Below are 21293 nucleotides of genomic sequence, written 5' to 3'. Positions count from 1 at the left end.
CTCCAGTTGTATTGAAATGAGCCGCAACCACTATAATGTACATGTAGTTATTGTTACTGTCTGTATTTTTCTACCTTCATCAAATAAATGTTTTAAGTGATAGTTGTTCTTACTTCTAAAAGGCAAATTTTATTATTATAACTTCTATTTACTTGCAGTTCCAGAAATCTCAGAAATGCATTATAGGATTTTATTACCTACTTATTCTTCCAACTCTTCAAATTTATTATACTAATTACTAGACCAACAGTAGAAATTAGGACTCTTTGTAAGTCATCAAATAACAGAGTGTTCCAATTTATCAAAAAGCCTTTCTTTCTAACAATGTATTAAAATAAAACTTCCTAACACAAGGTGGAAATATATAGTAAGTTATTTGTATTTGCATGTATGTGTCTGAACACACAAACACACATAAAGCACTTTTGGGGATCTCAGCTCAAAAGTACATATTATCATTTTTGAACAAAATTTTTGTATCCCAATTATATCTTAATTTACAATATGACAGAAAATATACTTATTTTTAATAAGGGTAACTAAAAAGTTACTTTGTCTATGAAGTTAATCTTGAATCTATTATAGAAAAAGTTTTGCTTAGCATTACTCTTACAAAGCAGTGAAGAAATATAGTCATATGTATCTGGGAAAAAGTGGGGAATAAAGTAAGAGTGGGTATATTGAACCCACTTACCATATCTTAGTATTTTAAATGCCTAGCCATGAGCTAATATTGACATATTACAAGAAATACTCTGACCAAACTGCTGTGTATGTATTTATAGGGTTTTTCAAGGAATTTTCCTGTCACTATTGTAAATTTGATAGTTAATCTTTCCTATTAGATGCGTTTTTTGTTTCTTTATTTATTGTTGCTTTTTCAACTAGTAGATGTGAAAATTTAAACATCAATGAGTTTCAGATAATCTGATTCTTGTTTCCTTAATACTAAATAAACAAATTTCTCTCTTTAGGAATTTATAAGTAGAGATTAGAGAAAAAAAAGGTGGAATGGGAAAATAGGAGTGGTGTGAATACAAAAGACAAAACGTAGGAAGATTGTAAAAATAAAGTTATTTTACAAGTTTGATATGAAGCTAGGTAAATCACTCTGAGACATATTTCAAATGTTGAATTCCATGAGCAATTTCTTCCTGATTGTGAAAATTTATTTCCATTGTAACTGGGGAGTGTTTGGTTCATTACCATGCTTAATTATGAAATTGAAAATCACAGTCAAAATATTTACTAGAGAGTAAATTTTAAATCTACAATTAAAACATGAAACTTGTGAGCAATATCTCATCAAGATAAAATTTTGTCTTAAAGTTTATATGGAGAGCAATAATGTATTTCATTAAAAATTAATGTAAACAAATTTGGCCATGAATATTAAACTAAATGCCTGAAAGCATATGCCAGGCTCTTTCTGATGAAGAGCCTGGCATATGCTTTCAAGAGGAAGCAGTTGTGAGGAGCCAACTGTCCCACATTGCTGTACTCTAATTTTTGTCGTCTTAAACATCTGATCCTGACTCCTGTTGGAGACGTTCACTGAATTAGATCCCAAGCCTAACTGAAGATAACAAATTAAGATGTTATATTGTTTTTACTATTTTAAATATATGCATGTGAATAATGGCAAAGCACCTCCTCAGTATGTTTTTTGTTCCTTCATACTTCAATATTTTGCTGCATAGTTTGAAGACAAGAAAATATGTATCGACTAGTTATTACATCAGAAATGAGCCATTCTAGCAATGACAGATAGAATATCATTTGTCAGCATTGCTTCTATACGTTTGCTAGTTTGGATCCTCAGCAATACCTGGAAGTCCACTGCAAAATGTGCCAATTAAAGCTGGATTCCAGCTATGGAAATGCTACAAGTAGGAATACCATCTTTGCCTATAAATTTGCATGATGTCTCATGAGTTGACATAAAAGACTTTTATCCAGTTTGATTACTTTGAAGAATCCTGGGTTTTATACAGAGTAAAATAACACTTAAAAAAATATACTCTATCTGCTCTGAATTTTTTTTTGCATCATAGACATGAATTTAAATGACTTCAAAATATCTTTAGACAAAATGTAGAAGGGTTTGTGTGTACAGAGAAGATAGTCTCCTGTGAATGCATTTTTTATTATATTGTATCTATTTACATAATAATAATACATATAATATTATTTATCTATATATACATCATTATATACATCATACGTATATCTGTATATATATACCTAATAGTATATATACATTTAATATTATGTATCTTTTTATATAATGCCTCAAAATCATCTTTTTTCCCTTTCATTTATTTCTAGATTCATAGTCAGTACCCAACAGAGTTTGAGTTCAATCAGTATTATCTGAAGTTTCTCGCTTTTCATCACATATCAAATCGATTTAAAACATTTCTTCTGGATTCGGACTATGAAAGACTAGAGCATGGTAGGTGTGATGTTTGTTTATTGCATATTGTATCTGTTATCGTTGTTTTTCTCTTCAATATTTGGTCTACAAAAATTTGCCTAGTTTGAGATGGTTCAGTAGTTGCATGGTGATGATCTAATGAATTTCAGTTCAGTAATATGAAGCGAAATATAGGTGATTAATGTAGAGTTTTCTGAAAGAATGAATCCTGAGACATGCCCCTGATTGGACTAAGAGAAGGTAAAAGAAAGTAGTGCCATGCCTCAATTTATGTTTGGTTTTTTTTGTGTGGTTTTTTTTTGTTTGTTTGTTTTTAGCAATTTATCCACTTGGTTCAGTTACCCCTATTAAAATTTCTTGTTTTAATGGAAACAAAGTCCTTGACAATCCTTCAGAGAGTGCATGACATTTGAGGAGAAGTAAACCTTTCCATCTGCTGTCTCTCACTCCTTTCTCTTGCGCTCTCTTCGGTGTTTCTATTCTTTTATTTTTTATTTTTTATTTTTTATTTTTTTACTCCTTGCACATATCATATCCAAGCTCACTGGTTCCAACCAAGGCCTTATCTGCCCTCACAGCCCTCTTATTAAGACTTTACAACCACAGTGGAGGCTGTTCATGGAGCTTGTTCACTAAGCACAATGCGTAAGTGCTCTGAATTACACTGCTTTGTGGGGTGTTTCTCATGGCATATGGTCAATTTTAATCCTTTTCTTAAAATCTATAGTAACCGTGAAACAGATTAAACTTGAGCAGCCATTTTATTTCAACAAGAAAAATTTATTTCCGTTATTTACCTTGGTTTGAACAAAACATTGGAGTTGATTAACTCCTGTCTTTCCTTCCAACTTGTATTTTTACATGGTTCTACAGTGTGTTAATTTGTTTTTTTTTTTTTAAATCGTGATTGTTTATATACAGTAGTTATACTTTAAAATACCACCTGATGCACCTGTTTCCAGTAGTCTGGCGTAATTGTATGTCCTTCCAAAGTCATTTCAGATAGCACAAATCTATGGCTAACTATTTACACTAGCCTGATCTGTTTTGCCTGAAATGAGTTGGCAAATAACTCCATGTGCAGCCGGCCCAGCAGGTGGGAAGGGCTGATAACATCTCACTGAATGGGGCAGAATCAGTTAGCAGGGCTTTGGTAATCTGTTGAAGCAGCATAGCTGGATGCAGAAAGAGATGTTCATAAATGCACTCAAGTATTTCAGTAAATTTCAGAAGAGTATAATATAATTCTATTGAATGTTTTTCATACAAAAGTGGCATTTTGCCAATTTGTGGTAGAGTGGCAGTTACAAAGCACAGCAGTTGTTTCATCAAATACAATCCCTTATAGCAATGGCATCTGATGGTAGATTTTACTACACATTTAGTTAGTGACATTTCATTTGGCTATGCTTCGGTGTTTGTTACATCTTATCACAAGCTATCTTTTTATTGCTATTATTTTCTCTAGGGACACTGTTTGAAGATAAAGGAGATAAACATGCCAAAAAAGGAATTTGTATTTGGGAATGTATTGAAAAAATGCACAAAAGGAGCCCTGTTTTTTTCAATTACCTCTTTGCTCCTACTGAAATAGAGGTACGTTTTTTTAAAAAGAAAAAACAGGTAATTTGTTATTTTGAGTGATACCCTATGTTTTGATACCTTATTTTTTCTCAGCTGAATTAAGCATTTGGCAGACAAAGTTGACCCTCATTGATTGATTGCTCTAATGTCTCACAGGCTTAAATTCTCAGTCATTCCAGTTATGGAAATTTCATGTAAAGGGCCAATTCTGTAACATGTTTATGTATACCACTGAGGAAAACAAGGTTACTTGTTTGATTTCATTCAGTTATATGACTAATTATCAAAATGATCTTAAAATTTGTGCAGGTATTAAAAAAAAATACACTGTTATGGGAAAATGAGTTTACAGTATGTTCCAGTCACAGTGGGATACATTTCATAATGATTTGATTGAATATTATCTATATCACTGTCTAATATGATAATACGTACGCTCACTAGATTTGACTGCATCTTAAATAATTAGATAAAATTGGCAATACACTCACCATCACAGAGTTCTGCAATAGTCAGGGAAGAAGCAGTCAAGACATCTCAGGAACTGCATGAAAAGGGTGCTGCTCACACTGTAGGTCTGGTGACACGGCTGGTTTAAGATGATCCAGCCTTCCCCTGCCCTGCAGATGTTCATTGACGTGCTGCTATCTCCTACTTTGCTAGTAAGCTTCACCTTGATAAATCATTTGTTTTCATGTCTGTCCACTGCTGGTGTCCAGAAAACATAATGACAGAACAGTCTCCACTGTTTTGGAAGTCTTGTTGCCAGCGATACATTTGTTGATGATTCGTGGTCTTCTGTTTTTCTCAAGCTTTTTCACCACATTGTATGTAAGCATATGTAACACCTGGCACTCAAATCAATAATATAAACTGACCTCATTTAAAAATAAATAAAAATTATTTATTTTCTTTAAGATGTTCTTGGCAGTCAACAGTGAAGACCACCTCAACCCATGTACATATCACATACACACCTTTACTGACTAAAATAAGTAGTGGTACAAGAGAGAGGAGGGAGAGAGAGAACCATAATGTTATGCTGAATGGATAGGAAGTTCTTCACCTGTCTCTTTCAGAGAGACATCTACATGTATTTTCTGTGTTAGAATCATCACTGTGATGAAGTTGGAGGTTGATAGGCATCTTGCTCACTGTATGTTCTATTTTACTGTAAGCAATAGTCTGCTTAGTAAGCAGTTAAGATTTGCTTTCAGTATTTTGATAGTATTTTATTTCTCTTTTTTTGAACAAACTATTTTTCCTCATGTGAAACGGTGTCATAGTAGCAGAATAAGTGATTGTGACTGAACATCACTCTCCAGGTGTTGAAATTGCCCATTGAACTGAGGCATTAATTCCCATGAAGAAAGATATATCAAACTGAGAGCATTACCTTTTTTTATAAAAAGGAAAAAAAAAATAAAAAGTATGTCTTTAATACAAAGTCTTCTGTTTTTAACTACTTTGAAAGCTTTACAATCTCTGGCTGCTTTCCTCATATTATTGTGGTTATTCCAAGTGCTTGGCCACCTAAGTTATACGACCTTTCTCCTTTCTCTGATGGTCTTGTTTTTTTTGCTGAGGAAAGCTGAATGGTAACTGCTATTGAGTATCTTTAACAGGGGGGGCACAAAGACTGTAGGGGTAGCAAATGTGTATGCTGATTTGGAGTTCATAGTAAGCATTTGTTTTAGTGGAAGGATAAATAGGAGCAGTATATTTCTGAAGCTAGTATTACTTTTACTTCTTGATCTGAGCCGTATCCCAGGATCTTGCTGTGGAAATTATCAAACTACAATATTACTCACCCAATGCAAAATACTGCTAAATTTTGAATAATATAGAAAATGTAGGTATAGCATTTTTCAGTCTGAAACTCAAAGACTTGCTTTCTCTCATTATAATAAAACTTTATTTCAAATAGGCATTGAAACCAAATGTAAGTATGTCCAGCCTCAAAAAGTGGGATTACTATGTAGAAGAGATTTTGGCTACGGGTCCTTCTTATGACTGGACCATGGTGACTGCAAAATGCAGTGCTTTAGAGGAAGCTGAACAAACGGATGGTTCAGTGTCTCAAACTAAGAGGAAAATAGTATGGCCATGTTATGATGATGTTAAAAAACTACAACCTGATGCCATCAGCAGCCTTTTAAATGTAAGTACATATGTTACATAGAAAAATAAGTTATTTTATATTTAGGAAATTTATATTTACTTTTTATTTATGTTATTAACCTATTATTAAAAGGATCATGATAGCTGGTCAAAACAGGTATTTAGTAAAACTAACTTTTTTTGGGGGGGGAGGGGATTGATCTTGGGAAGTGATAGTTGGTCTAGGAATCTTTTTTTTTTCTGGGAAGACACTTCAGTAGCAATTTATAACTTTGGGAAAGACAGTAATGGATGCATTTTTTCACTGTTTTTCTGAAACAAAAAGGCAGGTAGCATAATAGACCTCTTGGTTGCCTTTTATAAGAAGTGTACAAACTGTTCTTTTAATTGGTGCAAATAATGAATCTCTTTCTTGTCTTGTTTCTATCAATGTAAAGTATGTGTATGGTAAAGATTCCTGAAGAGATCATTAAAACAGAGCCCAACAGCTGTTGATTTAGTTGAGAGCCAAATACACAAAGATAGCGCATAGCATCCTGGCCCAAATTTCTCAGTAAAGATTTCTGTTATTTCTATTAGTATATTTATTTTTACTAGGACCTAACTCATACTCTTAGATGCTTCAGAATATTTTGGCATATGAAATAGATGCTTGACTTGAGCTTTTTCTTATTTGGGCCCAGGTAGGCTGCTTAGGTTTTGTTCTTTCTTCATTAGAAAATGAAAAAGGATCACATTTAACATGGTAATTGTTGTAGTTATTTAGAATGATTGAGCACCTATATTTTCTTAAATTTTATTGTTTGATTGTAATTAACTAGTGGTCCTAATGTTTAGGTTATCATCTGGATTAATAGCTCAGAAAAAATGACAGTCTTGATTTCCTGGAGCTATTGTTTGTAACCACATGCATATTCAGATATATACACCATATACCTTTTTTTTTTTTTTTTTTTTGGGGGGGGGGGAGAACTTTTTTTTTTTTTTTAATTATTTGCAGACTTCACTTTATATTGGAGATAGTATTATGAAGCCTAATACAGCAGTTCTTGGAAGTGGGATATGCTTTGGGTCCATGAAATTCATGAAATTGAAGATGATTTTTAACAAAATCTTAAGGCAGGAAGCTTATGAATGGATTGGAATCTTTAAGGATAGACTTGCTTTTGCCAGAGAGGTAGCTCCATTCAGGAACACTCCTGGAATCTCTTTTGGTCAATTCCATTCAATCATAATTGATCAAAAAGACGAAAAATGACCAATTTAAAAAAATAAAATTCAGCTATGAAATTCCCCTGGACTCAAAAGAGGATAGCCAGAACTGCTCAGATCTTATAACTTCACAGCTGCAAACAGCCTAACAATCTCTCAGCAGGGGATCTCATATCAGGGATTCTTTCACCAAAAAAAATAAGAAAAAAAAAGAGAGAGCTTTTGTTTCAGGTAACTGGAGGCCAGAACTACATTAGGAATATAGTAACAGTGTTCTGCATTTCTTCCTGGGGTAAATGCCAAACTTATCCTATCCACAACTGTGAGAAACTGCCATATAACAGGGAAATTAGCCATATTATAGCCCAAAGATATGTGGGTCAGATTTTATAGAGTTTAAATGTTATTTGTGAATTAGATTATAGTAATAAAAGATAGCAATGGAGAGGAACATTTGGAAGACTAGGAAGGGGTTATATAAAGGTTATGAAAATACTCTCCTAAGTTTAAAAAGCAAAGTGAGCTTTCTTTTAAAACAAGTTGTTAATTTAGGGCTATTGCTGATGTAGGAGAAAGACCTCTCTTTAATCATAAATCCATTGAGAATGTGTTGGTATCCAAAAATGCTTGAGCTGAGACCATATTCAACAATGGCAAACTATTAGGGAAGGATGATTCTCACTTTGTTTGTAATGATAAGACCTAGTAGATTCATTCTAAAGACATTTTTTTAATTGAAGACAAGATAATACTCTTCAGGATGTAAATCTGGAACAAAGAAGTTAAGTGTTTCAATTCACAATATTCCATGGTGCTTTTCTGCAGGGAGCAAAAGGTGTAACATTTTAGCAGTAATGTTCTAACGTGTTTTGGCTACAGAACAATCCACCTTTAACCAGACGTGTGGTGGTTCAATAGTTTCCATAAATCTTCATTCTTATGAGTTTTAGGAAGTTAACTAATCTGAAAACTTCATTCACTTAATTCTAAATTAAGCCTTTTGAACATTGTAGATGATAAGGTGCATTTTAAAATACAAATTTTTGTGTAAAACTTCTCAATTCACTTCCCACTGTTCTTTGGCATGAGTAAGCTGTGATACAGTTTAAATGATCTAAACGGTCTGAGTAATGTTCAACAAAGGGAAGTGCAGAGTCCTGCACCTTGGGAGGAAAAATCCCATGCACCAGTATATGCCAGGGGGCCACCACCCAAAGAGTCATAGAGTCATAGAATGGTTTGGGTTGGAGGGGACCTTAAAGACCATCCAGTTTCAACCCCCCTGCCATGGGCAGAGATACATGTACCTTCCACTAGACCAAGTTGCACAAAGCCCCATCCAGCGTTGCCTTGAACACCTCCAGGGATGGGGTATCCACAGCTTCTCTTGGCAACCTGTTCTAAGGCCTCACCACCCTCTGTACAGAATTTCTTCCTTATATCTATCTAAACATACCTTCTTTTAGTTTAAAAGCTGATCGTCCCCAACTCTCTCAGCCTTTCTTCATAGGAGAGTTGCTCCAGCACTCTGATCGTCCTAGTGGCCCTTCTTCTGGACTTGATCTAGTAAGTCCAAGTCCTTCTTGTGTTGGGAGCCCCAGAACTGAACGTAGTACTCCACATGGTGTCTCAGAAGAGCAGAATATAGGGGGAGAATCACCTCCCTAGACCTGTTGGTCATTCTTCTTTTGATGGAAAAACAGCTTTGCAGAAAAGGCTCTGGGGGTCCACAGTGGATGTCTAATTGCATCAATCGTATGCTTTAATCAAGGGCAATGTGCCTTTGCCACAAAGACTAATGGTATCCTGGGGTGTGTTAGGCAAAGTGTTGCCAGTCAGTCACCAGGTGATTTTTCTTTTCTACTCAGTCCTAGTAAGGCCACACCTGAAGTACTGTGTCCACTTCTGGGCTTCTCAGTATAAGAGAGATAGGGACATACTGGAGAGAGTGCAATGAAGGGCTGGAAAGGCGCTGAAGGGACTGGAGCATCTCAGCTGGGAGGGAAGGCTGAGAGAGCTGGACTGTTCAGCCTGAAGAAGAGAAAGCCCAGGGGGTGGGCAATGATGGCTCTCATCAGTGTGTATAAATGCTGGTGGGGAGGGTGCAAAGAGGATGAAACCAGTGGTGCACAGTGCCAGGACAGAGCTGTTCCATCTGAACATCAGGGAGCGCTCCTTTACTGTGGGGGTGATGGAGCACCAGCACAGGTTGCTCGGAGAGGTGGTGGAGTCTCCCCCCTTAGACATATTCAAAAGCCATCTGGACAGGGTGCTGGACAGCTGGCTTGAGCTCAAGGACCAGATGACCTCCAGAGGTCCCTTCCCACCTCAAGTATTCTGTGATTCTGTGAAATTTTCTTTCAAGTAAATGCAGCTATTCATACTCCAATGCACTCATGTAAGAAAAAAATCTGATGTTTTCTGTAGAATTTAAAACTGAAGGAGCGAGAGTAAATCTTAGTGATTTATTGTCATGTAGTTTTTTTACAGAGAGTTTATTAAGGGAGAATTTATTCCTAACTTTTCAAGATATATATAGGAGATTGTTGAAAGTTTTTCATTTTAAATTCTGGAAGCATTACTCATTGTGGAGCCAAAAAAGAAGGAATGTGACCCAGTTGCTAAGTAACGAGTTTCAGTTATATCCAGACTCTGCAGAGAAAGACTTGTATTTAGAATTCAAGACTGGGGCAGAAAGAGAATTATCAAATTAAAACCTGATGATCTTTTAGCACTAAAGGGTTTGTCTCCTTTTAATGCAATTGGGGAAGCTGTTTATATAAAAAGTATGTGGTAAATATATTCAGTCCTATGTATCCCCTCAGGAAACATTTTACACTCAGCATTTTGAAAGAGGAACAAGTAATCTAGAGAAGCCTTTAGTCTGGCTTGTGTTCGCCATTCCTTGTTTTTGTATCTGTCAATGAAGATATTCCAAACAAAGCTGTTCTATTTTTGGCAGGAAGAAAGTATATATTCAGTGTATATGCATCTTTTCAACTAGCTTCGGTATTTTAAACTTCTGGTTTGATTCTTGGTGTTCAGCCAGGTCTCTTATATTTGGCCTTACTTTCGAGTTCTCTAATTTACCTTCAGCAAGGAAGAATCTAAAAATATATTGTTGCTGTCAGACTCTCTCTTACAGGTTTTTTTTGTTTGCTTGTTTGTTTTGGTTTTGGTTTTGTTTTTTTTGGTGTTGTGCTCCAAATTTAGTTCAGCAGTTAATTTTCTGGGAAAAATGTTTTCTTACCTTAAAATTGTAGTCATTCTCTGAAAGTCTCAATCAGCAATGATTTCCTGTCATTGTTATATACCTATAGCAGTTGGAGAATATGATGAAAGCTACATTAATCATGTGGCATAGTGGAAATAAATAATTTCAGAGTCCTAGTGTCTCTTCTCTCACAATAAATGTCTAGGGCTTTAGTTTGCTTTTATATAGCATGGGAATTCTCTGCCCTGTGGCAATTCTTGTGCCATCATCAATTCTTTATTGGATTTGCAAAACTGAGTTTTTAATTTGATTTCATTAAGAATCGTATTTTCATAACAATATAGTTGTTGAAAGTCAAAATGTGAAAAGGAAGGATGGCAAGAATATGGACCAAATATCAAAGTAATGACAAATGCATTGATGAATGTTATATTTAATCTGGTTCGCAAGTAAACATAAACTAATGAAATTGTGTCTTTTTACTTAACTGTGCACACACTGTCTTATTAGCAGGAAATAACCCTAATGGAGGTTATCAACACAGGTCATATTCCCAAGTTCCACAACAAGAACATGTTGTTACAGTTTGGCATCCAAATTGAATAAATCTTTCTGTTTCATTTCCTTCTTTTATTATAACTTTGTATCACATTTTATAAACCAGTGTAAATGTTAATATTGGCAATGTGCAATGTTGGTGTCACAACGCAGAATTTGCTCTTTGTAAATATTTTTATAAAATATATCCTATCGTTATCTCTATCATGTTTCTATTATGGCAGTTGATGCTGACTATTGTGTGTTCAAGAGAACTGGAAAAGAATTGAAAGAATAATGTCTCCTTCAGCCTGTGACATTCAAGAAGAATGATATGGCTGATGCTATACTTGGTTGCCTCTGACTCCTGAGTCTGGCTGTTACCCGTTTATAGCTGGTTTGACAGAGGTTCTTGTCCTTTACTGGGCAACATGGCCTTGAAGTTCTCTGTGTAAAAATATTGATGAGAAAATTACTGTGTTAATGTAATTGTCAGGAAGTGAACAGGTAGAAATGTTTATCCTTAAGAAAACCCTTGGTTTTTGTTTCAGGAAATAGAAAGGTTGGAAAGTAAATTAAATCAGAACCCAGAAAGATGGCAGCTTTTGTGGGAAAGGGTCAAAATGAATCTAAAGGATGACACCAGACAAGACAATGTAAGTAGCAAAAGAGCTTGTCCAACAGAATAATAATTTCATTCCTGCTATATAGGTTACCTGGGACACTGACAAAATCACTGTATTTCTTGGAGTAAAATACTGCTTTTGAAAAATTAATATGCTATTCTAACCCAGGATACTGGCTCAGTATTTCCTTCTGCATGTAGAAGAACTATTTATGCTTGTGCCATTTATCTAATTGCTTCTCAACAGTATATTGAGGCATACAGACAAAATGAGCATGAGCATTTTACTAATATACAATTATATGATCTTATATTGTTAAAGATTCACTGTCTAATTCTTCAAGTGCAAAAAACTCAGTTCCTTAAATTAGCCAAAAGGAAATCACATAGGTTCGGGGATGAGTGAAGATATTTCCGTGTCTAAATGGAATTTTGGAATTGTTGAATCTAGTAAAGGCAGGAACTGTTCATGCTGTGTTTACAGTTCATGACTATTGTAAAATGAGTAGCTGACTGCACAGATACTTTCTAAGTTGAAGGCTGGCTCTTTGCTGTCTACATGTCTACATGGAAGTTTGTTAGATAATGATTTTGAGGAGCTTTCTCCATAAACTTGGCATAATGTGTTACCAGCTCAAAACTGTGCCTAGCTCTTCAGCTTCACAAACTTGTTCACGTTTGCCAGCCTCCATGAAGCAGTTAGTCATCAGAACTACTTCGTTTTTTGTCCTTTGCTCTCAAGAAAGCAATATGCTTTGTGTCTATCATAGTCATTCAGTTTGCCTTTATACCCTAGATAAATCCAAGATGAAAAAGTTTTATCCTAGCAAAGCAGGGGATTAAGACTTTTATTGAATAATTGGAAACAGAAAAGAAAATGCAAGTATAAATATGCCTGACATCAGTCTCCTGTCCTGGTTGTTATTTAAGGATTCTCAGATAAATGCAATAGCTATGGGTCAGCCCCAAAGAACTCCATCTCTAGGATGTTGTTCTGAAGATTAAGGCCAAGTTCAGGCCACATCTTCCTCCAGGTTATTGAGGTTCTACTAAAGTGATTTGTATCTATAAGTAGCTCTTGGAAACTGCATTTTTTTTCTTTCTTACTAGTGAATTTAAGAGAAATTATTGTATTCAAATGTCTGACTAGTTCTAGATGCTTTTGAGAAAGCAAGGGAGATACTGTTCAAGCTTACGTCACTGACATAATATGAATATACAAGACTTTTCTGAAATATTGATTTATCACACAATGTGAATGCTTCTGCTTAAGAAATGCAGTGAATTGCCATCTCTCTGACTCTTGTTTTTGGAGACAGCACTGACTTGTGCTATGATGGTGTGGTTTTCTTATCTCATGATAACTCACAACTTAGACATTGTACCAAGTTTTATTTGTATAATATTGAGAAAATCTCAAAATACAAGATAGCTCAGTTTCTACAAAGGTCAGAGTTACCAAAAACTTTCACTGAGCAAGGTGGTATGCATCTCCCCCATCCACTTGTCACTTTAAAGGTTTGGCCTGTCACAGTGAACAATGATTTTGTGTTCTATATGTTGCTACATACATTTCACATTTAGAAAATAGTAAACTGTAGATCAAGCCATAAAATGCTGTTGCGGATCTGCTGAACATTTAATACAATAAAGATGGTTAAGCATTTTACCTCCTCAAAAAAAATCCAAGTTCTGTTGCTGTTCGAACACCTGCATGTCTGTTTTAGCAAATCCTTGACAAGTTTCTAAGTAACTTACCAAGGTGCTTGCACTTATTGTCAAAGTACTAGTACAATTAAAGCCGAAAAATCACTGTCAGAATGTCCATGGATGTGTGCAAAGCTGAGGTCTGAAATAGCACAATTATGCCAGAATTAAAATTGATGAAATGCTCTCTTAAAGAGTGCACTTCAGCTAACGTTATATATCTCTCTGTCCTCTTAAGGCTTCTCTTGCACTGTGTAGTACGAATGTCTGCAGTGAATATACACACTAGGGTCTAATTAATCAGGGCTAACAACTAGAAAGGTGTGTAAAAATGAAATATTAATGAAACTTTAGTTCAAGGTGAGTTTAGTAATAGACTAGCTACAGTTCTGCTATTCAAGTTTTTTTAAGTGCAAATTATTAACTATATACATTACCAGAAAGAGTTGTGGGTTGTTATATTTATTAGAAATAATTTTATGGTTGTTTTTCTCTTGCAATGTTTCTAATGTTTTAGTTCAGCAAGCAGTCACATTTCCCAATTGTAAACTTGTCTAGATCATTTAACCTTTTTTCTTTCATTTTATTCTTTCTTAGCTTCGGAGACATCCTTCTGGCTCCTCAGGGATGATGTCAGCTAATCTACATTCCTATCAGAAGAGGTCTTTGTTGGAAATACCTGACAATGGGCTGGCTGAGGAACAGAGTGCAAGCATCTCTCCCTCCAATGGAGTAGATAGAAGAGCAACTACACTATACAATCATTTCACATCAAAGAATGATGAAAATAGGTAAACTGAATAATCAGAGAATATTTATTAACCTTGTATTAGAATGGTACAGGTATCTGCCTTCGGGAAGAAAAATAAATAAATTTTCATATACAGATTTCTCAGTCTTCCTCTTTATATGCCAAGCAAAGCGTAGCTGCATATTTAACACATCCAAAATACTGAAACAGTTAGTGTTTACTAGCGTATCACAGTTACCAGTACCTAAACTGGTCTATAGTTTAAAACTGTTGTTTTACTACAGTAAAAGGAGTGTTTGAATATCTTTTAGTCATTTCAGGCTTTATATATCACCACTATACACATTATGGAATTGTGTCATTTGTGTTTTCTGTATCTTCTAGATCTTTTGAAGGTACGCTATATAAAAGAGGAGCTTTGCTGAAAGGTTGGAAGCCTCGCTGGTTTGTGCTCGATGTGACAAAACACCAGGTAAAACCTTTTCAGTTAATGGATTTTTTATGACTACTTTGCTGAAATTTTATTTAGTGAATTTGTGTAGGTTAATTTTACAAGTAATGGTTATTTTCAGAAGCAATGTGTGTATTACATTAAATATACCATAAGTCTATGTGTGTCCTGTGTGGCTGATAAATTGGCTGATAAATATTCTGAATGGACAGAAATTGGGGATGTGGAGCTTCCTGTTTGTTTGTTTTTTAAACAGTGACAACTATTTAGCATATAATCATAAAAAAACTTCCTGGATAAGAAGGCATGCATCATTATGCGCACGCTTTGTTGGGTTAGAAACTGGCTGGATAGCCGGGCCCAAAGAGTCGTGGTGAATGGAGCCAAGTCCAGTTGGAGGCCAGTCACTAGTGGCGTCCCCCAGGGCTCGGTGCTGGGGCCGGTCCTCTTTAATATCTTCATCGATGATCTGGACGAGGGCATTGAGTGCACCCTCAGTAAGTTCGCAGATGACACCAAGCTATGCGCATGTGTCGATCTGCTCAAGGGTAGGAAAGCTCTGCAGGAGGATCTGGATAGGCTGCAGCGATGGGCTGAGGTCAACTGCATGAAGTTCAACAAGGCCAAGTGCCGGGTCCTGCACCTGGGGCGCAATAACCCCAAGCAGAGCTACAGGCTGGGAGAGGAATGGTTGGAAAGCTGCCTGGCAGAGAAGGACCTGGGAGTGATGGTGGATAGTCGGCTGAATATGAGCCAGCAGTGTGCTCAGGTGGCCAAGAAGGCCAACGGCATCCTGGCTTGTATCAGGAACAGTGTGACCAGCAGGGCTAGGGAGGTGATCGTCCCCCTGTACTCGGCTCTGGTGAGGCCGCACCTCGAGTACCATGCTCATTTTTGGGCCCCTCGCTACAAGAAGGACATCGAGGTGCTCGAGCAAGTCCAGAGAAGGGCAACGAAGCTGGTGAGGGGCCTGGAGAACAAGTCCTACGAGGAGCAGCTGAGGGAGCTGGGCTTGTTCAGCCTGGAGAAGAGGAGGCTCAGGGGCGACCTTATCGCAATCTGCAGGTACCTTAAAGGAGGCTGTAGCGAGGTGGGGGTTGGTCTGTTCTCCCACGTGCCTGGTGACAGGACGAGGAGGAACGGGCTAAAGTTGCACCAAGGGAGTTTTAGATTGGATATTAGGAAGAACTTCTTTACTGAGAGGGTTGTGAGGCATTGGAACAGGCTGCCCAGGGAAGTGGTGGAGTCACCATCCCTGGAGGTCTTTAAAAGACGTTTAGATGTAGAGCTTGGTGATAAGGTTTAGTGGAGGGCTTGTTAGTGTTAGGTCAGAGGTTGGACTCGGTGGTCTTGGAGGTCTCTTCCAACCTAGATGGTTCTGTGATTCTGTGTGATTCTGTGATTATTAGTGCCTGCTTTATAGCTCAGGAAGAAAAGCCTGGTACTGCCTCAGGACATTTTCTGGACATAGTGTTACAGAAGCAATAAAAGCAATTTTTAAGCACTTTTAATTCTTACAAGCCATTACTCGATTAAGTGCTGAGCATAATCTGGCCTTTAGTTACCAAAAGAACCAAAAAATCTCTGAAATGGAGAGTTAGAAAAGTTATAAGATAATTTCTTGAGTGCAGTTAGGATGCTGAGAGCTAATATGATAGAAAGTTTAATTCAGGCACTCTTGTTAAAACCGTAGTAGGCACCTCACGCTCACGAAGCGTGCATTTTACATCCTCTTTGTTCCTCAAGTACTTTTTCATGAGCATTTTTCTTTGCAAATGAAAGGACATTATATACTCTGGATTTCTACTAATTGCTTTAGTAGAAAAATAATTTACATCACTTGGCATGTTCAGTGATTTTCCAGAATTGGTATGACAGTATTTTCAAAGCTAGAGAATAGGACCACCTATCTCTCTGAGATCAGTTTGAATTTTGTAAACTACTTAAAGTGAGTTAGAATTACACCCCAGAATTTTCTCTCTAGAAGTCCTTAAGTGCCAAGTTCCTGATTGAACAATAATTTGGGGTATGTAGGATTATTTTAGATTAGTCTTAGTGAGGTAAATTTAATAGCAAAATTATTCAAAAATATTCTGACAAATCATTGTACAGCAAGGAGCACTAAAAACAAAACATCTGTTAAACCGAACATTTTACCCTATTTACCAAATATGCCAGAATTCAGCAGTGGAAATTTGTGATCTCATTAATTAATGTTGGTTGATAGAGAAGTAACCTTAATTGAGTCAAATGTTCCACACAGTTGGAACATTTGTTGTTTGAATAATCTCTGAGACGTGTGCATGCTTGTGATTGACACATGTCAAAAAATATGCAATATAAATAAGTCATTTTTTTAAGATTCTAATTAAAGATCTCTGGATTAGTGTGGTAACATGCTAACAAATGTTCTTGTTATAGTTATTCTATAGTTATTCTTCCTGATACACAGGTGAAAAGACTCATTTTGCAGAAAAAAAAAACATAACTTCTAAATTTTTTGTATAAACAAATATCCTCCTAGTATCACAGATGTGCAGAAGTAAGAGTAATCTGCAGTATGTAGCAGATACTGGTCGATTGTTGTTGGAGCTTGCTGCGAGGGTTTGCTTTACTATTATGCGCTGGTTTATGGGATTTTTTTTAAGCAAATACCAGATTTTATCATCTGAAACTATTTGCATATCAAAGCTCAGTTTATGGTGTGGTTAACATTCATATCAAAGTATCTTTGAAAGGGAAAGAAAAAAAAAAGGCAAGCTTCATTCAACCACTAAGTGTAGTATAGGAAAATGTGAGTTTTCTATGTAGTTTATAATTATCTAAAATCATACTTTTTTTTGCTGATCACTTTAAATTCTTGAAATACAGAGAATATGTGTTTTGTTAACTCTTTGGTGGAGTAATGTTCTTGCGTTAGCTTCATTGTAATGAACAGGGAAGAGATGGTTCCTGTTAGAAAAACTGGTAAGGAGTGCAGACTCCTAAAGACTAAGTTCTGCTGTCATCCTTCATGCATCCTCTACCCAGAAGGAATGCTTGACTTTTTGAAGCTTCTCTGCTCTGAAATTCTCATGACAAAACTCTCCTCCCTCAGTTCAGTTCTGCACAGGAGTGGATAATGGAGATGTTGCCATTACCCAGAGAAGTCAAATACAGGACTTACCGGTTAAGGGCTATTGCCAGTCCTACCAGTTTGTATATACCAGACCTATGGTTTTATCTTAGAAATTGCCCATATCTGATGTCTTCAGGTCTTAATAACATTTTCCCTCCCATTCTCACCCCCAAGCCCTCAAGCTGTATCCAGGAAAAGTGAAGAAAAAGTAAAAGGTCCAATTAATAGCATATTTGGATTTATTTTTATTTCTTATGTCATCTAGTTACGATACTATGACTCTGGTGAAGATACAAGCTGTAAAGGACACATCGACCTTGCAGAAGTAGAAACAGTGATTCCTGCTTCTCCAACTATTGGAGCCCCGAAACATGCAAGTGAAAAAGCATTTTTTGATGTAAGTATAACTAGTCTTGATTTTTATTTGAAACTCTTCTCGGTGTGTTTAACTTACTACTTTAATTTCTGCTGGAAGATGTGAGCTAGGAGGGAGCTGTCATGCCAATTCACAACAAAAAGTTTTTACACAGCTAACTGGTCCTCATTCCCAATAGCAGAAAATTAAAAAGTGGTACATTCAGACCCATTTTTTAGGTTATTACAGTTTAAAGTAAAATGTGCAAGTTTCTTTTTCTGTTTTGCATTTTGACTTTTCATGTTCTTATTTTTCTTTTGCAGTTGAAGACAAACAAACGTGTGTATAATTTTTGTGCCCAGGATGCACAGAGTGCTCAACAATGGATGGATAGGATCCAGAGCTGCATTTCAGATGCTTAGAAATGAATAACATTCCATAATCAAGACATGGTTAAAGCACCTCTTTTTATAAGAAGATATGTTCTGAAATGTTACTGACGGACAACAAGCCTTTCTTACATTTCAGCCATAAACATTCTTAATATGCTGAAGTTCCTATACTGTTCAATAATGATAACCGCTGTTATTGCTCTTTTTTTTCCTCTGCAGGGAGGACTTCGAAAAATAATCCATCTATCCTTAATTTTCACTTTCTTCAGTACAATTCCTAGCTATAACAGTGAGCCATATTTGCACTATTTTCTAATCCCAGTTTTCTCATTTCAGAGTTACTCTGATAGGAAACCTGTCCAAAGTAGGTTGCAGAAAGTTTCCCTCCAGCAGAAAGTCTGTTTTCACCTTATTTATATATTTAAACAGAAGGTTCCTATTTTCAAGCTAGTCATTAATGAGGGAACATGTCTACAATTCCTAAAAATAAATAATCAAACAAAGCTTATAAGTCCAGTGACATATGTATCAGATTGCCAATGTTTAGACAGTTGATATTTTTTTAAGACAAAAAGTGAAATTGCCTGATAACAAATTTTAAAGTGTCTTCTCAGTATGCAGGCCAGTCTCTAATCTTGTGCTCTATAGAGTGCTTCAGCAATGTTGTTACGGTATTTCAAGTTCTAGGGATTATTTGAAGATCATAGCACTTTCTTTTTTAGATTCTGTTTTGCTATTATGATGGAATAAATGAGAGGAACTGGCTGACTCTGTCCAGGAGAAACAGAAAACAACAAACTAGGAATTCAGTAGAAGGAAGATCTCTTAAGTGTGAGTTGTATATGTTAATTTATACACTGTTCTGCTCACTGTAAAATAAAAAAATAACAAACATGATGATGCACTAAACAGTGAAGCGAGCACTTGCACTGAAATCTTTAAAACACTCACATTTTGAATGACAGAGGTAAGTTATTTATAGCAGAACAATACTAGCTAGTTAACAACATTTACAGATATCAAATATGTACATAATCGGGTTTGATGTGTTGTGATTTGATACTTTTAAAACATTTTTTGCACATAAATTGTAAGACTTTATAGATTTTTACATTTGATAAAATTGTGTTTGTTCAGCTTAAAATCTTGGAAAAATGTTTTTAATAACCCCAAATTATTAGAAATTTTACAGTCTACAAATAGTGATGATATAGAGTAGAATCTGTAGGTAATTAAGCCATTGTTTTTATTTTGAAATGTTAATATGTTGAATAGCACACTAATATTACGAAAGGTTTGTATATATGATTCAGTATTTTCTCATTTTTCCAGACATTCTGCGTATAATTTAATGTCAGCCTAACCAAACTGACTATACTTAATAAGATTTATCAGTTATTAAATTGTTGGGTTTTTTTATAACTAATGTATTTTGTCAGAAATGAATATAAATATCTCACTTCACATACACAATAGGAAATGCAGCTGTTTTTAATGCATTTGCAATTTCAAAACAAGAAAATGAAGGATTTTTCTAGCATTTTTCAATTGACAAATTTCCACCTGTGACAATGGTGTTTGCACATTTGTATGTTACTTTGTATATGAAGTACTTTTATATGTACTTTGTAAAATACTGATCCCGCCCTTAGGTTATATAAAAATTTACATACCACCTCTTATTTTGTAACTAGTTCATTTTAACTCTTGTATGTTATGTGATATATGTATGCTAACCATCTTGTAATAAATACACTTCTTTAGTAAAACCCTTCCTTTTACTGTAAAAATGAAATAAGCAAGAGCCACATGTTGAAGTATTTCCACAGACACAAGACAAATCCTTACTTACTCTGTATTAAGAATACTGTGGTCTTTTGTATCCATATATATACCCTTACAAAAAAGTTGCACGTGAGCATCCTTAACTCAAATACTTCTTAACAGTAACACTAAAGAAATCAGAGTTTAAAGCAAAGTTACCATTCTAACAAGTCTCAATGTATGGCCTTTACTAAAAGGCTGAATACATAATGCTCATTCTAAGTTGTTGAATAATTATGTTAAATATAACAAAAAAACAAAAAAATCCTATATGGTATCACAACATAGAACAGCCACATTCTTTCTTCCTTAAGCATATCTTGCTCATTTATCTCATCTTATGCATGTGATCTAGTTCATAAGAAATATAAGAAATGACAAGATCTTTCATGAGAATGTGCATCTAAATTGAATTCCTGAGTGTAGTGTGAGATAGCAGAGTTACAATGGAAAGGGAACGTGTGATGGAGGTAGGGGACCTGTGACAATTCTTAGATGCTGTGGTGCTTAGATGATAAGGTTTTCATATTGAGCTTGGAATGAATGCTAATATAGCCTTAAATGTTGATCTCAATTTTTAGTGTCTGTATTGATGGAAAATGGACTTGAGCAACTTAACTTAAAATATCCAAATAAAAGCTGAAACAAGATATGTGATATTTGTGTTGTTTATCTAAGGAATATACAAAGGAATGGTAGACATAGGCTCTTGGTGTGAAAACAGAGTTGGTAGTGTCCCTGATTGTCTCTTCTATGCAAACTAAAGATTCAAACAGAGACTTACAGAAAATACAGAGAAGTCAGAGTAGCATAAGCTACACAGTTTGTCAGCCTGTTTTGAGTTGTGGCAACAGAAGTAGATAAATAGGAGTAGAGAACTTGCTTGATAAAAATGGTATGTGGAAGGGGATCCATCTTCATATTCTGTGAAAAATTTCTAGGAGAAGAAATCCATCCAGGAGTTG

At 35.6% G+C, this 21293-nt stretch overlaps 1 protein-coding gene across 4 annotated transcripts in view; it reads left to right on the top strand.

Annotated features, from left to right (window-relative positions):
- Window positions 1-20978, top strand: part of SBF2 (SET binding factor 2) — a 253639-nt gene extending 232661 nt beyond the window's left edge. For all 4 annotated transcript variants that reach the window (XM_032188226.1, XM_032188228.1, XM_032188227.1 and 1 more), the window contains 8 exons: window positions 2329-2455; window positions 3906-4033; window positions 5949-6182; window positions 11657-11761; window positions 14035-14228; window positions 14573-14660; window positions 18023-18154; window positions 18436-20978. In XM_032188226.1, coding sequence (XP_032044117.1) covers window positions 2329-2455; window positions 3906-4033; window positions 5949-6182; window positions 11657-11761; window positions 14035-14228; window positions 14573-14660; window positions 18023-18154; window positions 18436-18534 — 1107 coding nt within the window. In that variant the 3' untranslated portion in view covers window positions 18535-20978. The remainder of the gene's footprint in view (window positions 1-2328; window positions 2456-3905; window positions 4034-5948; window positions 6183-11656; window positions 11762-14034; window positions 14229-14572; window positions 14661-18022; window positions 18155-18435) is intronic.
- The last annotated feature ends 315 nt before the right edge of the window (window positions 20979-21293 follow it).

The sequence above is a fragment of the Aythya fuligula genome, chromosome 5 (assembly GCF_009819795.1).
Source record: "Aythya fuligula isolate bAytFul2 chromosome 5, bAytFul2.pri, whole genome shotgun sequence".
Lineage (NCBI taxonomy): Eukaryota > Metazoa > Chordata > Aves > Anseriformes > Anatidae > Aythya > Aythya fuligula.
This window is presented reverse-complemented; position numbering and strand designations above follow the sequence as displayed.